This window comes from Zingiber officinale, chromosome 7B, assembly GCF_018446385.1.
Source record: "Zingiber officinale cultivar Zhangliang chromosome 7B, Zo_v1.1, whole genome shotgun sequence".
Classification (NCBI taxonomy): Eukaryota; Viridiplantae; Streptophyta; class Magnoliopsida; order Zingiberales; family Zingiberaceae; genus Zingiber; species Zingiber officinale.
In genome coordinates this window covers 1,711,535-1,730,185 of record NC_055999.1, presented here as the reverse complement: position 1 = coordinate 1,730,185, position 18,651 = coordinate 1,711,535, and the positions used below count along the sequence as shown (strand labels likewise).

At 40.7% G+C, this 18,651-nt stretch overlaps 4 protein-coding genes across 8 annotated transcripts; 1 reads left to right on the top strand and 3 right to left on the bottom strand.

Annotated features, from left to right (window-relative positions):
- Positions 1-2,417: 2,417 nt before the first annotated feature.
- On the bottom strand, positions 2,418-6,167 carry LOC122004984 (serine/threonine-protein kinase BSK5-like). Its single transcript, XM_042559869.1, has 10 exons — positions 5,555-6,167; positions 5,260-5,477; positions 5,037-5,172; positions 4,821-4,954; positions 4,619-4,724; positions 4,451-4,536; positions 4,126-4,314; positions 3,877-4,041; positions 2,984-3,097; positions 2,418-2,895 (listed from the first exon to the last, which is right to left on the bottom strand). Exons 1-10 carry the CDS (start codon positions 5,634-5,636, stop codon positions 2,650-2,652), a joined length of 1,476 nt encoding a protein of 491 aa, XP_042415803.1. The 5' UTR covers positions 5,637-6,167; the 3' UTR covers positions 2,418-2,649.
- A 596-nt stretch (positions 6,168-6,763) lies between these two features.
- Positions 6,764-8,098, bottom strand: LOC122003467. Of its 2 annotated transcripts, none has more exons than XM_042558573.1 (5): positions 7,962-8,098; positions 7,715-7,894; positions 7,550-7,628; positions 7,394-7,454; positions 6,764-7,021 (listed from the first exon to the last, which is right to left on the bottom strand). In XM_042558573.1, exons 1-4 carry the CDS (start codon positions 8,082-8,084, stop codon positions 7,438-7,440), a joined length of 399 nt encoding a protein of 132 aa, XP_042414507.1. In that variant the 5' UTR covers positions 8,085-8,098; the 3' UTR covers positions 6,764-7,021; positions 7,394-7,437. The 2 variants fall into 2 exon arrangements, with proteins under 2 accessions (XP_042414507.1, XP_042414508.1); XM_042558574.1 differs by having other exon boundaries at positions 7,550-7,619.
- A 3,000-nt stretch (positions 8,099-11,098) lies between these two features.
- On the bottom strand, positions 11,099-14,566 carry LOC122003465 (26S proteasome non-ATPase regulatory subunit 14 homolog). Its single transcript, XM_042558572.1, has 5 exons — positions 14,092-14,566; positions 12,077-12,158; positions 11,681-11,857; positions 11,429-11,596; positions 11,099-11,296 (listed from the first exon to the last, which is right to left on the bottom strand). The coding sequence occupies exons 1-5, from the start codon at positions 14,250-14,252 to the stop codon at positions 11,099-11,101; spliced, it is 786 nt and encodes a 261-aa protein (XP_042414506.1). The 5' UTR covers positions 14,253-14,566.
- A 213-nt stretch (positions 14,567-14,779) lies between these two features.
- Positions 14,780-18,565, top strand: LOC122004982 (PRA1 family protein A3-like). 4 transcript variants are annotated; one of them, XR_006118298.1, is made up of 8 exons: positions 14,780-15,098; positions 15,314-15,354; positions 15,459-15,537; positions 17,399-17,485; positions 17,566-17,654; positions 17,736-17,807; positions 17,879-18,065; positions 18,281-18,565. XR_006118298.1 is itself a non-coding variant. In XM_042559868.1 (8 exons), exons 1-7 carry the CDS (start codon positions 14,941-14,943, stop codon positions 17,980-17,982), a joined length of 630 nt encoding a protein of 209 aa, XP_042415802.1. In that variant the 5' UTR covers positions 14,780-14,940; the 3' UTR covers positions 17,983-17,990; positions 18,281-18,565. The 4 variants fall into 4 exon arrangements, 2 of the variants coding, with proteins under 2 accessions (XP_042415802.1, XP_042415801.1); XR_006118297.1 differs by having other exon boundaries at positions 17,879-18,069; XM_042559868.1 differs by having other exon boundaries at positions 17,879-17,990.
- The last annotated feature ends 86 nt before the right edge of the window (positions 18,566-18,651 follow it).

Here is an 18,651-nt window from a genome sequence, read left to right as displayed (position 1 = left end):
GGTCCAGAGCTTCCTGGCGTTGGCTGAGTTGACCTTGGACTCGAAGGTGCTCGCCTGTTTATTGAGCCGAGAAAATTGTGCAGCCTGCTCAGCTCCTTTGCTCTTCTCTGCTTCCAGCATCTCGGAGCTTGTTGCCAGGTCAACACTTAGTTGAGCCATCTCAGCACTCATCTGCTCCAGCTGTGCCTGGGAAGCAGACGATTGATCGCTCGGTGCACGCAGTTGCTTGACTTCTTGCTCCAAAAATGTGAGCGTTTGACATATGACCAGACTCTCTACCCAATACTGCATGGAACTAGGAAAGTATTAGAGCCAAGCGGAAATAAATCAGAACGTACAAGTAAAATGCTCACCCGAGTAGACATCTGGGTATGACTGTCGACGAGAGCCCCAGAAGGCATGGCTGTCGCGCGAGCCCTAGCGTCGGCTCATATCTGGGCGAGCGGCCCCTGGATAATTATCTGATGCTCAGGGGCTCTGGATTCGGCAATGTCTGCGGCACGCCACTCATCCATAGGTAGATGAATGACTGCCGTTATGTGGCGTCTGTCGCTCGGAGCGGACGGAGCTGAAGTTGCTCTGCCAGCCGACTGAGGCGATGATGTCGATCGAACACGGGACACTCGTGCGCTGGCAATGGGGGTGGCATGAAGGCAACCGGAGGTGCAACTATTAATCCCTCAGGCAGACCGGACAATGACGATGTCTGATCAGAGGATATCGATCCTGGGAGCACAGCGACTCCTTGATCAGGAGCAAGCGCGGAAGTTTCAGCCAGTTCGAAAGGGGGTTGAGAGACGATCGGTGCTAGTGTCTACAAGGTAGAAGTCACAGATTGGGAGGAACCCCCTTCCGCTCAGCGCCTCTTGCATTGGCGCAGGGGTTCATCGGAAGTTGCTGACTCTGAAGCGATCGCTATTGGGACCATGGACGACCATTCAGGTGGAAGGTCTGCTGTTGTAGCCGCTGCATCACTCACGGTTGTCCAGCTTCCTCCAGCGCCGCTCCCCAACACATGAGTTCTCACGACTGTCCAGCTTCGTTGGAATCGACCGACTACAGACCGCGGCTCTCCAGCTCCACCATGGCCACGACCTTGATATCTGCATCTGCAAGCTTACACTTGTTGGCCAGACGCGCTCGCAACATGATTCGAGTTGCACAAAAGGAAGAAAAATCAATTAAATTCAAAGGTTGGGGAAAAGAATAAGCATACCTAGGTTGGACGGAAATCTTGTGAGGATCGGGCTTAGGCCAAACACGTAGTGGATGTTAGGGTCGATTTGTAGCTAGAGGGGGGGTAAATAACTTGTCGCGCTTCAGTGATGTGCTTCTTCGATGATGTGCAGTGGAATAAGGAACAAGAAAACACACTCACAACGCTAATAAGTAGATTTACTTGATATTCACCTCAAGAAGAGGTGACTAATCCAAGGATCCACACACGACGCTCACTCCATTAATAAAAATACTCATTCACGGTAACTACTGGAGGTGGAGAAACCTCGTACAACACTCACACATACAACAACTCAACACAAGAAGAAAAATACAATGAAAACAAATAAAAATCCCTCTCTTCTTGCTTACTTGTCGTTTGTTATTGCCTCTTGAACCTTTGAAGTACACCAGCACTTGTCCCAAGAGCCTTCAAGAACTGGCTGTGAGCAGTGGAGAAATCGCGTGAAGAATCAGGAAGAATCGCGTGTGAAAAGCTCTAAGAAAAACGCTCACAACGGCTATATACTATGCATTGGACTCGTGCACGTCCCAACTCGAGGAGGTTCCAATGCATTGGAGGCGCCTTTGTCAATTTTTTTTACAGTGTTGAGATGCCTAGATCAAATTTAAGCGTCTCAATTCAATTCACTATATTATTTTTTAGCTCTAAGGTTAAGCCAATTATATTTTATTTTGACGAGTTAAGTTATAGTATTCAAACTAAAAAAAATTTAAAAAAAAAAATCAGATGCTCATGGTATATATTTAGAGTGTTTAGTAATATTATTTATTTATTTATTTAGCTCCAGAATTATCTTTAAGGTTTAAGATTTAGGAGTTAGATTAGAGGATTCAAATTTTTAAAAAAAAAATAGTAAACGGTGTATTTAAGAAATATCAATTTTTAAAAATAAAAAAAATTAATATATGTATTTATGATTTAAGATTTTAAAAATATCAATTTTTAAAAAATAAAAATAATTAATACTATCGATTTTTTAAAAAAATAAATAAATAAATTGAGACGTTGGATATAATATATTGAAGGCGTCCGCAGCAGGTTATCAATTCTATATTTAGACCGGACTTTAAAGGTCATGGCAAAATATTCAAACACTTTTAAACAAAATCATTGTGAACAAATACTCTTTTGTTCCAAAATGATTGAGTCAAAATCAGAAATATAAACAAACAAATAAACCAACCAACCAAATCTGATCACTTTGCCTTTGCAGTTATATCTGTTACATATACCTCAGTTCTTTTTGCAGATATTACGAAGATAATGAAACTCACTTCATGTCTGAAAATTCTATCATCGACAAGCGAACAAGGCGATATAAAACCACCTGATTGTGATAAGAAAACGAGCAAGAGATAAGTTGTAGATACAGGGCGAGACAACAGAAACCAGAGGAAAGTTTTGCATCAGTTTCTGTTGCTCCTCTTGCTCTCTAGCCTAGTGCCAGTCTTGATCATGTCGTGGGCATCACTATCCATTCCAAGACTCAGGAGGGCAGTGGCTTGGAGATGGTAAGCAGTAGGCCAATCTGGGAATACTACCTGTGCTTGCATAGCATCTTCCAGAGCCTCCTGCACCATGCCATTCATCAGGTATGATACACAGCGACGCGCCAACACAGTCGGCGAGATCATCGTCCCCATGTCGATAAACTACAAAATTATATGGAAATGAGAAGGGGAAAAAAATTTGAAAAACAGAAACAAGACAACTATTCCAATAAGTCTCATTGACTAGGACCTGTGTGTAGCATTCAATTGCGGTTGCAAAATCTTTAGCTACGAAAGCATTGTCGCCGTGCTTCTTAGAGTTCAAAGTCTCCTGAATTTGGCTGGTCCAGACTTGGAAAGACAACTGCAAGAGGAAAGAAAAGGTGATGATTCAAAGAGTTCTACAATGGAGGAAGTTATAATTTCATTTTCTAGCATCATTACAATCTAAATGACTAGGAAAACGAGTTTGATGAGATTATCATTTGCAACCAACATCATGAGCAGATTAGCCATCTGAATGCCTAAAACATAAGAAACCTATCAACCGGGAGTAAAAGGTATAACTGACAACAACAACAACAACAACCAAGCATTTTCCCACTAGGTGGGGTCGGCTGTATGAATCATTTTACGCCATTGAGCCCTATCTCCTATTATATCATCATCTATATTTAAATAAATTTTATCTTGTTTTATTGTTACTAACCAAGTCTTTTTTGGTCGTCCTCTTCCACGTTTGATATGCATGTTTATCATAATTTCACATCGTCTAACTGGAGCATTTATTGGTCGTCTAAGTACATGTCCGTACCATCTTAAATGTGTCTCTCGGAGTTTGTCCTCAATAGATGCAACTCCGACTTTCTCTCTAATGCTCTCATTCCTTATTTTGTCCATCTTCGTATGTCCACACATCTACCTTAACATCCTCATCTCTGCAACTCTCATCTTATGCTCATGTGCTCGAGTCATATCCCAATATTCAACTCCATATAACATAGCAGGTCTAACGGCGATTTTATAGAACTTATCTTTAAGTTTAAGAGGTACTTTACGGTCACAAGTAAAGGTATAACTGACAATAGAAGAAAATTCATCAAACTGTTAACAATAGCAGGAAAATAAGAATCGACTCCTTACATCATTGGCTAACCCTTCGTCGTCCTTGTATCCGACCTTCTCCAGTATTTCATGTATGGCAGCCAAGTCCATTCTTGCACAAGCTTCACCGAGGAGCGATAACTTAAGTGTTTGCTTAGAATTCGCAGAGCCATTCATAATGCCCATCAGTGTATATGATGGCACCTGTGAAGAATCCCCTTATGCTAATTAGCAAAATTAAAGAAAATGTATATAAAAACAAGGTTGGCATAAGGTAGTAACATCTACCTCTGCATCCTTTTCGATAGATCCCAGAGAAGTCACAAGTGATTTTACGATAGGCCTATCGCGAGGTTCATATTGCAAACAACGAGAAGCTAATCGAACCAACTCAGCTCCATCAGCATTTGAGAAGTGCCCCTCTAAACACGAGTCCATCAGTGTGCGAAAATTCTTACCGCGGATAAGGTCGAGGGCCTGGAAAGATCAATTCAAGTCTTAGAAGTTGTTGAAAGAAGGAATGGCAAGAAATTATTGAGTGATGAGTTACTGTGAACAATTTTTAGGAAGAACATGGCATGAGTCACTGATCTTAACTAACAAAAGAACTTACATGGCTAGGAGGAATATGCTTCCCACTGAGAAGGTCAAGCAGAAGCGTTCCAAAGCTGTACACAACACTTTCCGGAATCACTCGCCCTGCCAAAAGGATCCAAAGAATTAATTAGAATCTAGTGCAGGCCAAAGAAAATGAAATTTCATGGTTCAAAACAAGCTATGCCTGTTCTAAGGTACTCTGGCGGTGTGAAGGCCAAATTAGTGCTGTAGCTCTTTCCATCTCTGCTATTCTTCATCAGACCAAAGCACGACAATCTGGGATTACCATTCTGGCAAATGCAGTGTGTTAGTCATCAAATAACCACAATGTCGAACTAATCGAGGAAGCATTCAGAGCTAAGCTAGTATAGAACAAATGACACCACCTGATCAAAGAGAACTCTGTAAGCATTGAGATCATGGTACAAAGCTCGCCCTCTGGTGCTGCAATACTCGAGTGCCTGGGCAAGGTACAAGGCCACTCTTATCCTCATTGCCCAGCTCAAAGAGTGGGTATCCCCTGCCATTTGGATTCCAAGTTTAGGAATTTGACTAAGATTTTTTGGTCGTCGAAGAATAGAAAAGCGTTAGAACTGCGGTACAGTGGAAGAGGTGCTTGGCGAGAGTCTGGTGGGGCATGAACTCGGACACCAGAAGCCTCTCGTCGCCCTCGCAGCAGCAGCCGATGAGATTCGCCAGCCGCTCGCTCCGGAGCTTCCCCACCGCCTTCGCTTCTTCCTGCGCCAGCGTAACCAGAATCAGGGATCAGCTGAGTAATTAAGAGGCGAAGCGGAAGGGAGAGGAGGCGAGGCGAGGCGGGCGAACGAGGAATTGACGGGCGTCAGGCCAAGCGAACTTGTTGAAGCGCTTGATGGCCACGTCGCGATCGCCGGGGAAGAAGCGGCCAAGGTACACGACGTTGGGCGCCTTCTGGCCGTGCTCCGACACGATGTGGTCCGGCGAAAAACCATCCGTGGCGGCCCGTAGCTCGTCCAACTTGAACTCGGTGAAGCCTACGCCGTCGCCGTCGCGGCTACCCTTCTCTGCGCTCCCAAGTTCAAAGCCATCAAGCAAGCTAACACAAATAATGGCGGCTAATAGGCACCAAAAGCAAGTATACCGATGTCGTCAGGCTCGAGCATAGAGGACTTGAAGTGAGCCGGCCACCAGCACAAGGATAACCTGCAGCATCGAGTTGCCATTCTTAACCCCCACCAATGAAAAGTAACACCTCCGTCCCTCTTCCTCTCTCCTCTCCCCCTTCCAAATGTAGGAGCAGTAGCAGTAGCGCCTGCTGTCGCACTCGCTGCTACTTCCTCGTCAAGAATTGTGGATCTTAGCAAACAAAATCCTCCTTCAATTTTGCTCAGATCCCCAACCCTCCAACCTTTCACTCACTGGACATGACAATATTTTACACACGGCTCCGTTTTCATGTTCCCTTGGCGTAAAAGTATCCTCGTTCCCCTTCGCTGACCAGACTGCTTTCTGCTTCCTCTATAAAAAAAAAAATTGCCTTTTGCTTTCCACAGTGGAGGCTTTGCAGACAACGTGGCTGACACTATGATCGATCGAACGATATGAATGTGGCATTCTTAACGATGCTCAGAGAGCAAATTCCTCGTGAAGTTCATAATGGCAAAGCCACAGCAAACATCCTGTGATCCTCTGTGTGGCATTCAATTGGAGGTTTCTATTGGTCGCTTCCTTTCGCTGTGGCCAACTGCTCAAACTTTCACCATAATTAATAAGAAATGGGAGGCAAGATGAGCTGTGAAGTTCCTCGATGCTAATCACCGTCCAGTCCGTTCCTCTTTCTTTCCAAAAGGCTTCGGACAGGAGGGACCATATCGAGCACCCGCATGGCATCATAATTATTCGAGTGTGCTCTACTACTGTGACTAAATTCATGTATCATACGTTAAATTAAGTGTTCTAAATTCTATCTAAACGCAAAGCTCTTTGCACCTGAGATCTCAGGAAATGGAAACACATGCAAACACACAGCGTGCGCTTTTGGCTGCAGCAGACAAGCATAATAGCAGTTGTTCATTTGTGTTGTTAATGCGCAGGCGGCAGGAGAACATGCTTTGCCATCACAAACTTCAGAAAGTGCGACTGTTTGGTCATATGCTGATGCGTCTCAATCATTTGAAGGTGTCAGGCAAAATATTACCCCTCCTGAGTCCTGACTCAGATCTGCCTACGTGCCAAGCCCAAACAAAACAACCAACCTATTAACTTGCATTTACAGATTTAATAAAATATTTCATAATTTATAACTCTTGTTTTTTAGTCTAATCTTTAACCATGATGAAGAAAAAAGAAGGGAAAAAAAACCTGCTTAGCTTGCTTTCTTATTGCATATATCAAGGATACATTATGAGCGACCTCGCAACCTCACAAGAATAAAAGCTAGAGGCGAAGGCCAGAAACAGAACAGTGCACAGACCTGATCAGAAGACACACCCTAAAGCTAAACTAGACGACATGTTCCCAAAATTAAAAAAAAAAAAAAGGACTTCATGGCTTGATTAAGTTGACACTGGCTGAGTACCATATGAATCAGCAGCAATCACCAACAGACCTGTTATCATGCCACAAGAATGCAAACTGTTAATCTGCAGCATGTTCCAGTATTATATATAACTTCAGTTCTTTTGCTGCCATACTACAAAATATTTACATACAAAGTCGCATGATCTCTGATGATATCGATTTTGCTATGAAATTAAGCATCTGTACTTGTATCAGATTAGCAATAATTAACCTCAATAGAGGAACATTTACACAGTGGAGTAACTTCACAGGTGAATTTTCAAGTGTTGATTTATCTGCAATAGATGATTTTCATAAAAGTACACCAAAACATACATTGATTTTTGACTTGGTTGATAAGTTGCCACCATAACTACTGACCAATTACCATAATCATAACTATTGCCACAGTTCCAAGTACCTTTTCCTATATTGATTGGAGAGCATAGCATGGAGTTGGTGTCTTCAATAGTACAGAGAACCTGACAATATTTTATGTTTTTTAGCAAAAGAAACAACTGAATTGTTGTCTCTTGAATGCAAGAGATTGCTAGTTAATTAACTTCGTCATCAATACCTTGCCACCATTCACCTCTGTTGGCAGCGTTGGGATCATTGGAATTCTCTCCCTTGTCCAAATCTTTAATCTGAAACCACTTGAAAGGTAATATGCCATGCAGAAAAGTGAATTTACCATCCATCTCTTACAATTATATTTTGCAATTTAGAATCTTGAACTTACAGGTTTTGGAGCTCCAGTTGGTTGGTTGGATGCAGAGCTGTCATAGAAATCCCGACCACCATAGTGAACGGACGAGCCGAAGTAGGCCGATTCTTCAGATCGACTGGGCGAGACAGATTTGCCATCCTTTCTCCGCACTGTTTGTGTTTTTGAAGGATTGCCCTGAGATTTGCCCAAAACCTGCAAACGCAGTTTAAGAGGCGGGGAAAAAGAATCTCCTTTTGGCGATTCAAAGTCCTGGACGTACCGAGGACGCCGGAGGGAAGACGCTGCTGAAGTAGCCGGGCGAGGTGGAGGGAGGAGGCGCGTACTTCCCGGTGGGGAAGAGCTCGTCGGCGATCGAGGAAGACGGCTTCTTTCCTCCTTCCATGAACTCCAATCCTGTCCTCACCGCCTCCTTGTTGTGGCCTTGGGATCGCCCGAGGCGAGGTATAAATAGGAGGGGGGAAGGGGAAGGAGAAGGAAGCGCGCGCGGATGAGATCACGAGACAATAAAGCGAGAGGAGGCATGGAAATGGCGGCGGGAAATGGAATTTGATGACGATCGACTCCATGTGGCGCGGCATATATCCCTGCCTCGCTCGCGCGCTCTTGGATTCGCAACAAATCTCTGCAGATCTCCTCCCGTTTCTATTTAAGATACATTTTTTGACACAGATTTTGATACCCAGCTAGATTTGCAGGCGAAAAAAAGAAAGAAAGAAATGGATGTTTTGCCCGGAAATGCCCATTGCTTTCGATTTTTATGGAAGCTCGTTTCTCTGAAATAGATTCGTTGAAACTTTACGTTGTGTTCAAACTCCACCTAAATTGCTTTAAACAATCTAAAATCAGTCAACCAGTTAATTTTAAAACTAAGGCATTGATATATATATAAATTCACATAATAATAAATACGCTAATTTCAGAAATAAATAATATTATATTGATTATCTCGACGTGTGGTCGAGATGGAGAGACAAATCACAACAGTGGTGGAGCCGAGATGAAAGATGAATCTATCCATTGTTTTATTTGTCCAAGGATAAAGGAAAAGAATCAATAGCGAATCATAAAATGACAAAGCAACTTAATCACACGGCGCCATCAGACGGGGGGAGTCGGCTTTCGGCGCCGCTCTTGGCACGCACCCACCGAATGCAGGTGCGACCCTCCCGGAGGAAAAGCCAAAAACTATAAATTTACAGTCGGCTTCATTCACATGAAGTTCGTGTTCTCGCATCAAATTTTAATAGAAAACTGATTGCTCCTGCAGTGCGTGCCCGGATTATACGTTAGACGGTTAGAGTCAACAGAAAGCGGGGCGACGGATCTCTCTAATTTCGTTGGCTTTTCCCATCGCTGTCCCACCGAAATCGGTCTTCGGATAAGCCTCCACTGGGCCATATGGTCCAGTAACGGCCGTCTCTTTTCAACGGGAACACGTCAGAGAGCGAGGTTGCGCCTTAGTTTTCTCCGGGTCATCAACTTGGCCAGGTGGGACGTGATGTGACCTTCGATACGATGCGCTCAAAAGATGGCGATATTTATCCTCGAACTTACTCAGCACGAGACAAAGGCAGAGAAAGCTTCGATCTCAGTCAACAAGCGAATTATGCTTCCCACGATCGAGTGTTCTCCTCTGACCCACCCACCATTTGGACAGCAGCAAGGAGACGAGCATCAATAATTCTACCCTTAGGCCTTATCCTTATCGCCAAGACGAGCAGCTGCATGGGGCATCGCAGTGTGGGATGGCGTGGCGTCGGATGCTTCGTGTCACGGCGAGTTGAGGTGGAGATGCTTCTCATTCCCTCGGTCGGAGGGCTTCATGTGCATGCCGCGGTCAGACTCTTACCAATTTTATTATCTGTTTATTTGTGGTGAAAATAAATAACTGAAATATATATCCGACAAATGATAACATATATTATATGGTAAGTAGGACAAACTTAGTGGACGAGGGCACTGAAGATGTTTTATATATATTTTATTTACGTTAGTATTTGTATATTCATTCATATTAAATTATAGACACGTTTGAAATATCTTTATTTAATATAACTAGATATATTCCTTTAATTCAATTAGATTTAAATGGATAGTGTCCATTTAATTTAATTGGATAGATTATGATACTGTCTAAAGGCAGTGAAGGCGATAAGAGGGAGACATGACTCTATTGTTGATTGGATAAAAAATTTATATTATTCTATAATACAGGGAGTGTTAATGTTGGGTCAGAGAAAAAATTCTTAGTATTGGTCCTCCAACACTCAAGTCATTCGAGAGAAAATAGTGACAGCAAACTATAACAAAGAGTGTATATAAATATGAAGCATCGTATACCTCTGTTTGTAAATGGAGATGTCTTTTATAGTGTTCCTGTTGCGTTGTGCATGCATCTCAAAGTATTAACACATTTTCTAAAGTCTTTCTAAGAAAGAACAAGTCATAGAGCGCTTCTGACACCTTTCCTTAAACGAACGTGTAAATCTTTGTGATTTAACATACTGAAAGCTTCTAAAACACGATTTACTTACGGGATATTTTCTATTTTTTACAACACAAACTTCTAAAAGAGTATGCCATGACAGATATGTAAGTCCCGCTGTAAGCTAACTGGCCGTCACTCGACCGGGAGATCGCTAGCTCAACCTTACAGAATACAGTCAACCACTCATTCTTCACTCTACCCTTCATTTTGCCAAGAAAGCACAATATGTCCGATTGACCCCTAGGTCTGATCGAATGTGACGATGGGCCAGATAAATTAATACTTAGCTTCAAATCTCATATGCAAGTTGCAAAATATAGCTAGTCGGGAAGTTCGATCGGCCTTTTATATCCAACCGATAATGTAAAGCCCACTCAGCTAATCTAGTCTAGTCAACAGTTCCAAGTCTATCAGATCATGTGATTTTGATCGTTTAACTTTGACCTCTACGTCAATTGATCCTCTCTATTTTAACCTGCTTTTTAAGAGCTCTATCATTATTACAGTATCACATTCATTTCCATTGAACTTAAATATCTTTATGGAATTAATTTAACCAAATACCTTCATTTTATCTATAATTTCATACCAAATTAAATTATTTTAATTATAGCACTTTAATATCTGTGCAACTTCAATAAATTTTAAAATACATATCTTCGGTCATATTAATGGCTATGAAAATGATCTTCGAGAAACTATCCCTTGAAACGAATTTTTTTCTAATCAACTTCAGGCCAAGAGCCATGTAACAGGTAGTCGTGTCAACCAAAAAAAATGGTGGGGTCGAAACCCAAAAAGCTAAAGGGAACTAATTCCAAGTACCAGTGGCGTTTGCATTTCTTTACTTGGGCAGTGTAGTTTTGTGAGTGATTTCCACTAAGAACAAGCATCATAATATGCAAGATTCACGAGTCAAACACAACAGTGTTCAACATAGTCCCCAAAATCTGGACTGTGTTTGATGCCATCGAGTTTGAGACATGCTCTTCCAATTTCTTTTTTGCATCCATCCTTCCAATACTGGCAAAAAACAGCTTTTCAAGTGGCAGCTCGTCCTCCTCTCGAACTTCTTTGTTATATTTAATGGTTAAATCCAGCATTTCCTGATCATATAGCACTCGTCACTTACATTTAGGACATCAGATATCAACAAAAGGTAATTTCAAAAGGAAGCAATATGTTTGAAGCAACTACTTCAGAAAATACAAGGAGACGAACAAGGTCTTATAACAAACCTGAACAGTTTGTTCATTAGTTTCAGAATGTATATCAAATGGCCGAAGTATCAGCCCATCAGTCCATTTCTTTTTATGGAAGTTCAGCAACATTTTCTCCTCGAGTTCATTCTTCCGATAGTTTATAACTAAGGAATAATATTGCTTGTTTAAACCATTCATCAGTGCCTGGTAATTGACATCAAGAGTGAATTACACCTGACAAGAAAGCTAATACACACTACATAAAATAGTGCTGCATGAGAACTAAACCTCATTTGAGGGTCTGTTGAGATGCCCAACATTTGATGTCGTTTGGCGAGGTTCCCGACCAAACGTTATTGCTTGAGGGTTGATCAAACGAAAAGCATCAATAACAACCTTACCCTTGACACTCTGGACTGGATCTACAACCACAGCAATTGCCCTAGGATTAAGGGCTTCAAAACTCTGCAGAGAAAGTTTGAATGTGACAGATTACCTAAAAAGGAATGGAAAGCCGTAGATTCATCAGATTAGTTCGTGAAACTAAGATTGAAATGGCACTGAAAACAAGAGCATGTAAAGTCACTGCACTTGCATCTGTAAAAGGCAGCATATGGCAACAGACGAAACATGGTATAATAGACAGGCCACATACAGAAAGGAGTTGGGATACAAATAACTCACCTGCTGCGTTTGTATGTCAACACCAGAAAGATAGCAACCAAATCCAGGATGAGAATGATACCATCCAACCACCATTTCATGCCTGTTTGATTGTTATAATGTAATGTGGGCTATGATTTTGATGAAAAATCCTCAAGTACAAAAGCAGTTAAAATTTTATTAATTCAGGTTTGAAGTTTGCCAACCAAGAGGAAGGCAAGATTGCATAGACGATAGAAACAGATTTGTGAGCTATATTTCACATGACATATTAAGGAATACACGTTTTAAGTGCAACTTTACGGTGTTTCAAAAACCAAGTGAGGTATGTTGATGTTTAGCTACCAAGAGAATTGAGGGAAAAAGTGGGAGCAGTACATTTTATAACATAAATTGCAGCATTGTTATTCAGTTCAAATCAGCAGCAATGAGTTAGTTGAGTATTGTAAAAGATTAATTTACTTTATCCCATCTGTTTTTCCCATCATAACATTTCTAAATTTTTTCCCTCAGTAACAAACAAAAGGACCGCAAAAACTTTTTTTTTCCCTTCTTTGTCCAGTTCATCCAATTTAATCAAGATTTGAAATGACTGGATCAGAATGCTAACCAAGTTCATCTTGACAACTGATTGGATGCCAAGACCAAAGCGTTGGAGTAATACCAGTAACTCTGTAATCAAATGTATTGTTGGCTAATTTAGTATTCATTAGCAAATACGACACAATGCCCTAATACAATTTCAGGAACCACTCAGATATACTACAACAACGACTCATACGATAAGATCATCCATCCGAAGTTATGGAAACTCCAACAAACTGTTAACCATTTTCAACTGCCTTGCAAATTAAGTTGTAAAAAAAAAGTTCCTCATCTTGCAATCTTTTGTTATCACTATTACAAATTTTTTTTTGTATTAGAAACATATCTAAAATCACCTAAGAATTGAAACATAAGTGAAAAAAAATAAGTGAAAATGTGGTATTAATTAACAGTACTAGACTACTACAGCATGTTTCCTCTGGCATAATTCACTCTCCCTTCCAATTAAAATATACATAAAATAGTTTGAATCTAGTAACTCGTTGGGGCTTGCCCCTCACAACAATAAAAGAGAGTTTAAAGATACATATTAGCTCAAGAGTACGACTCATAAAAGATTACCAAAAATAATAGAGTTATGTTCTGAGATCAGTCACTACCCATCCTCAAATGTGGCTCAGCATTCCATCAATCACTGTCCATTCCTGAATCCCAGAGTACGCATCAAACATAAACTTGCTACAATCATGCAGTTCGGTAAAGTAAGATAAAATAAATAAATAAATAATCATGAGGTAGGAATGATAATATGATATGACTACTTCATGTCTAAAGGACACTGTTGTGCTATTGAAAGTAAAACCTTGACTGCCTACTCCTAATGCTCAGGTACCTCTCCCACTATAATTTGTCCTAAAGGCCTATAATTGTTCCAGAAACTGGGAGTTCAGTAAACTAACATAGCTCATGAGGAAAAATATCTAAGATATATGTTATAGGTTTTATGTTTTATGTGAGTTTCTTATGAGCCTAACTGTGGTGTATGAGCAATTTATACTATGTACATATTTTTTCTATAATACAGAATCTCGCTTGCCATTGTGTACAAAAGAAATAAAATATTAATCGACTCAGCTTCACTTTATCAGAAACCACAGTATAAAACGGTAGGATGAACACGCTATCAAAGATCCAAAGATAGAACTTGCATACGCACCGATGGAAGAAAAACAAAGAAATAAAGAATTTACAAAACTAACTCCACTGTAATCATCATTGTCATTCTATCATGTTGAATGCGTCGAAACTTCGAGCTTAAGATAGGCATACAGTTATCCTGGTATAATCAAAAAGCTAGGAAGAGATATTCACAATCATCCAAACGGAACAGATCCAAAGGGATTAAATCTCTCAATATAATACAATAGGCAATCTTCCAAACGTACTTGCAAAATGTAGATCAAGAAAGAGAGGGATGAGCATTCCATTACCTTCCGGTCCGCTTCAACATATCGAGCATGGCGACCTGAAATACGGGGTCGACGGCCTCCACGCTAACGCCGGTCCCGCTCTGCGGCATTGCGAAGACATCGACCACCCGGATTGTGTACTCATCCACGAACTCCCCCAACATCAGCCCCATCACCTCCATAGGTATTTCGGATCTTGCTGTTTCACAGCGTCATCCAAGAAAACCCTAATCTCATCCCCCCGCTCAAAATCTCCAGAGAAAAGCAACGTATAAGTTGGAATGACGATTAGCAATACCGTGCTTGAGCATCTTGATGAGGGCGAGCGAAGAGATGACGACCTGCTCGGAAGTGTCGGGCTTCTCGGAGTCAATCAGTTGGCCAATGCCCGGAAAGATTCGTTCCAACCGCCGCATCTCTCGCGCTCGCATGCTTCCTTCCTCCTCGCTTCCCGTCGCCGTCCGTAACTCTGCCAACGTCTTCTCTGCGTTATTTGAAACTCGGACTCCGAGGCAGTGGAACGAGTCCTATTATTGGACTAGGTCCGTCAACGGACTGGACCGTCCCAGCGGCACAGCGCAACCCGAATCGACCGGTCTGGCTCGGCATCTGGTGCATGACAACCATTTCGAGAACTGCCAGCTGGCAGACCGGGCCGATTCGGGCTTCGCCCATTGGCTTTCCACTAGTTCACGGCAACAAACGTAATACTTCCGTATTAGGCAATCGAAGCTGCGACGCCATCGATCGATTTCTTGGAGTCTCCCTCGACCTCTGAAAACCTTTCTCCCCCAATTTAGTTAGGCTCGCTGCTTTGGATTTCGTTTCTAGGGTTCCGATCCAGGGAGCGAGGCCGCTCGAGAGGGAGGTATGGATTGGGGAAGCGTGACCGCGGAGGATCTGTTCAACGCCCTGCGTGAAGTTGAGTGGTCCTCGCCGCCGCGCTCCATCTCGGAGTTCTTCTCCCGATTCACCGTCCCCAGATCCTACTCTAAATGGAGCAGTCGACTTAAGTGCAATCTTTACTAGTAAGATCGATAACTGATGTAAATGCTCGTCGTTTGTGGTTCGTTCGACGTTTTGGGGATTGCTTGTAAATTTTTTATTTTTCATGTTACGTTTTTTTTTTGTTGCCATTCCTCGCTGATAATCTATGGCGCTCGAAGTTCGCTTTTGGATTCTGCAATATGCCGCAGTTTTGAACGATATTTTCTGAATTTTCTCTTGAAATTTTTTATTGCAGCTACAGAACGAATTACTTCATCCTGATCTTTTTTGTTCTTGGTAAGAAAAACAGCTAGGCCATGTCTGTTTCTGTATTCTTAAACTTCCTTTGTTGTATTAAGTTTGCCTAGTAATGCCCTCCTATTTTAAACTTCTTACTGCAGCTGTGGGATTTCTTCTGAAGCCTCTTGCTGTTGTTGCAGCCTTTCTCACAGGTTTAAGCAACGCATTTTTAAACGATAGGTAAGACTGCCTATTGTCAAGTTGCTTCTGAACTATGAGGAGTTGATTCTCAATGTTTTCATACAGTAGAACAAAAAATTGTTCCTTAAAAAAGTAGGCATCATTAGCACATAATCCTTAGCACTAGTTGATATTTAATGTTTTATCCTGGTTTATTTAGGCGGATCTATTACTATCTTGGTTTGCATACAATTGATTAGTTGCTTCTTTGTCTTGTGAGTTCCAAAGATGAAAATGCATATGGCCTATTTTTATGGTTGGCTTTTCAAAATGAATGCTTTCTTTTCTACCTATGGAACTGAAAGCCTGTCTCCAGCTCTCCATCTTTCACCTTAAGCACATTTGATCTCTTCACCCAATCCATTTCCTTTCTTTTTTATCCCAGTGAAATGCTGGCCAATTTCCCATCAAACTCCTTCCACATTGGTAACTGTTTGGCCACTATCTATAATGAGAGGAAATTCAAAGAAATGATCAACAACATGATATTTTCATCACCTTGCTGATCTAATGTGAATGATGTTTTGACCTTGCTGTTACAATCCATTCAAGTATGCATGTTTCTGGATGCTTGTCAAATAGAACTTCTGTTTGATTAATTGTAACTTATGGACAATTTGCATTGGTCTTCCTTAATCTTGATAGGCTAAAGTTTTGTCCTATTGTTTCCTCTTGGTTGTAACTTGATCCTGCACTATGCCACAAAATAATGGCTACAGAGATTGGTCTTATCACTTATGGCAACATCTCTTTTTTCAGTTTTTTTTTTGGTTCCTAATATCTAAAGCTTCTATTCTCATGAAACAGGGAAATAAAAATTAACTAAACCTTGCATCTGGAGCTTTAGTTGACTTCACTTATAGATAAATCATTCGTGGTTCTACTCTCTCGTTTAGTGTAGCATGTATATCTTAACACGACTCAGTGAGAAAACACTTGTAAATGATGCTTATATAACCTAGTAATATTAGAAGTAAATCTAGGAATTGATCGAACCTATATGTGAAAGGGGTTTGTAGGATTGTACTCTTGCCAATTTAGTGTCTACAGGTTGATAAATCAAGAGTAATTTTTTTATAAAAGAAAAAAAGTTATCCTGATTAGCTAGATTGCTGTACAGGACCTTTCCATTTAATTGGCAAAAAGGGTCTTGTAACATTGTGCTCTTGCCAATGTAGTGAGGGCTCAATAAATCAGGAGTCAGTTTTTTTTAATGATCTCCTGGTTATCCAAATTTCTGTGAAGAACCTTACCATTTCACTGTTTGGCCTCTACTTCGCTAATCATGCAATAAATCCTTCTTAGAGAACTACCTTTCTTTTGAAGCTGTCAGGAAATTGATTTCTGCAGAATTTTTAGTAGTGTAAAAATAATGTTTTAGGTGTTTCAGAGCAATATATGTGATGGTTTGAATAATTGTTTTATAATGGGAAGCTCAGCTATCAAAAATATGTTATGATATTTAACATGGTTTTGCTACTATTTTGTCTTAGAAAACATCTTCCATGTACTTCTTAGGCTCCATCTTAATTTTTTAATACTGAAAATCTTTTCTGGTCAATTGAAAGATATGTATTTTTTTGAGGAAAATGATTTTTTTTAAAAGAATAGAAGTCATTTTCTTTAGAAAATTCAGAAATATTTTCCTAGAATGTATTGTTGTTAGAGTTTCTAATTCTGTTTTTCTTCTGTGCTGGAGTTTCTTTTTTTCCTCTTACAATAGTTCCTTAATTATATGGTGGAAATAAAACCTATCATAACTGTGAACTAAATATCATCTTTTATTTCTTCATGTTAATGTACCGTCTTGTAACTTTAAAAGTAAATGTCCTGTTTCTTTCTAATGGAGTGGTTTTCACAGCTTTGCCGTAACTTTTAATGAGAAAGTAACAAGGGCTGTCAGACAGTTTTCTCCTCATCTAGCTGCAAAGTTGAGACCCCCTATTGCGTAAGCACTAGTTTATGTTCTTTGAACATTATTACAAATTTGTTATGGAGTCAATTATTTTGTGGCATGTGCATTCATAGGCCAGTAATTGGTGGAAGATCATCAACAAAAAGAGCAATCCATATATGTGGCCGGCCTCGCTGGGTATTTGTCCTAATATCCTCAGCTGGTATGTTCAAAAAATCATCTTTATGGTATCTGATGTCAGAACTCTTCAGTGACAGTGGAATGACCAAAACCTTTGTTGCAGCTAGTTGCATCCTCTGGTTGACCTCCTGCAACCTCCTTTCAGTACTTTGGGCATTCACCATTGGGCTGCTTGGTACTTGTTCACATACACTTTATTGTAAGATGAAGAAGTGATGTAATCTCACAATGGATTGGGTTTTGCAGCAACAATACTTCATGCAAGCTTCAGATCACCCAACCTGAAAGCACGCCTCAACACATTCCGAGAGGAGTTTCGAGCAGTGTGGCGCAATTATAGCGAGCTATAATGACTGAGGTGAAGATTATTTTCCTGGAAGTGATTTTTCATTCTCACACCTTCAGCTCAAAAGTGAAGGACGTAACCCCAATAGTCAGTATGACTCCATATCAATAAACTTCTTCACTATATTCGTATTTTGATTCCTCCCCAGTCTATTTTCTTATGAACAATTGTAGGTTCAAATGCGTCGCATTCCATTAAAAAGAAGGGTTCTCAATGCTGACTTGTTTTTGTTTTATGCATGGATGTAAAATGTTTATAATATTTGGGGATAATACATAATGCAACTGAATCTTTGCATGTAGGATTCGGCTTGAAACTTTCTACTTTCTAGTGATGCAAGTTTTCCTCCAAGATGGTCATTTTAGTTGGATGGTACAATCATGTACAGAAGCTGGTACGATACGTGCTGCCTTGCCATCGTCTTATTGTAGTACAAACTGACAAGTGATAACCTAAAATGATTACTTTGTAAGCTCTGATTTTAGAAGGGAACTTTGCCATTGCCTATCTATGGATGCAAATGCTGATGGCTTAGTTGTGGATCATGCTGGCGAATAAAATTACAATGTTCTATAGCTTTGTCACCACACCATGGTGGTCAGTATTACATAATGCGTTAGCCCCGAAACTCAAATTTACAAAATTCCGATTAATACACAAGTATCCGTCTGAA

What these genes read in the sequence shown, in the direction of transcription:
- LOC122003467 (XM_042558573.1), bottom strand. Translation starts at nt 8,084, where the DNA reads ATGGAAGGAGGAAAGAAGCCGTCTTCCTCGATCGCCGACGAGCTCTTC. An exon ending in TCTTCCCTCCGGCGTCCTCG is followed by an intron (nt 7,895 to 7,961) that starts GTACGTCCAGGA and finishes CTGCGTTTGCAG; the next exon opens with GTTTTGGGCAAATCTCAGGG. An exon ending in CAACTGGAGCTCCAAAACCT is followed by an intron (nt 7,629 to 7,714) that starts GTAAGTTCAAGA and finishes TTACCTTTCAAG; the next exon opens with TGGTTTCAGATTAAAGATTT.
- LOC122004984 (XM_042559869.1), bottom strand. Translation starts at nt 5,636, where the DNA reads ATGGCAACTCGATGCTGCAGGTTATCCTTGTGCTGGTGGCCGGCTCAC. An exon ending in ACAGAGTTCTCTTTGATCAG is followed by an intron (nt 4,725 to 4,820) that starts GTGGTGTCATTT and finishes TGCATTTGCCAG; the next exon opens with AATGGTAATCCCAGATTGTC. An exon ending in CTATCGAAAAGGATGCAGAG is followed by an intron (nt 4,042 to 4,125) that starts GTAGATGTTACT and finishes GATTCTTCACAG; the next exon opens with GTGCCATCATATACACTGAT.
- LOC122003465 (XM_042558572.1), bottom strand. Translation starts at nt 14,252, where the DNA reads ATGGAGGTGATGGGGCTGATGTTGGGGGAGTTCGTGGATGAGTACACA. An exon ending in ATGTTGAAGCGGACCGGAAG is followed by an intron (nt 12,159 to 14,091) that starts GTAATGGAATGC and finishes ACAATCAAACAG; the next exon opens with GCATGAAATGGTGGTTGGAT. An exon ending in CTAATGAACAAACTGTTCAG is followed by an intron (nt 11,297 to 11,428) that starts GTTTGTTATAAG and finishes CTATATGATCAG; the next exon opens with GAAATGCTGGATTTAACCAT.
- LOC122004982 (XM_042559868.1), top strand. Translation starts at nt 14,941, where the DNA reads ATGGATTGGGGAAGCGTGACCGCGGAGGATCTGTTCAACGCCCTGCGT. An exon ending in AAGTTGAGACCCCCTATTGC is followed by an intron (nt 17,486 to 17,565) that starts GTAAGCACTAGT and finishes GTGCATTCATAG; the next exon opens with GCCAGTAATTGGTGGAAGAT. An exon ending in TGTCCTAATATCCTCAGCTG is followed by an intron (nt 17,655 to 17,735) that starts GTATGTTCAAAA and finishes CCTTTGTTGCAG; the next exon opens with CTAGTTGCATCCTCTGGTTG.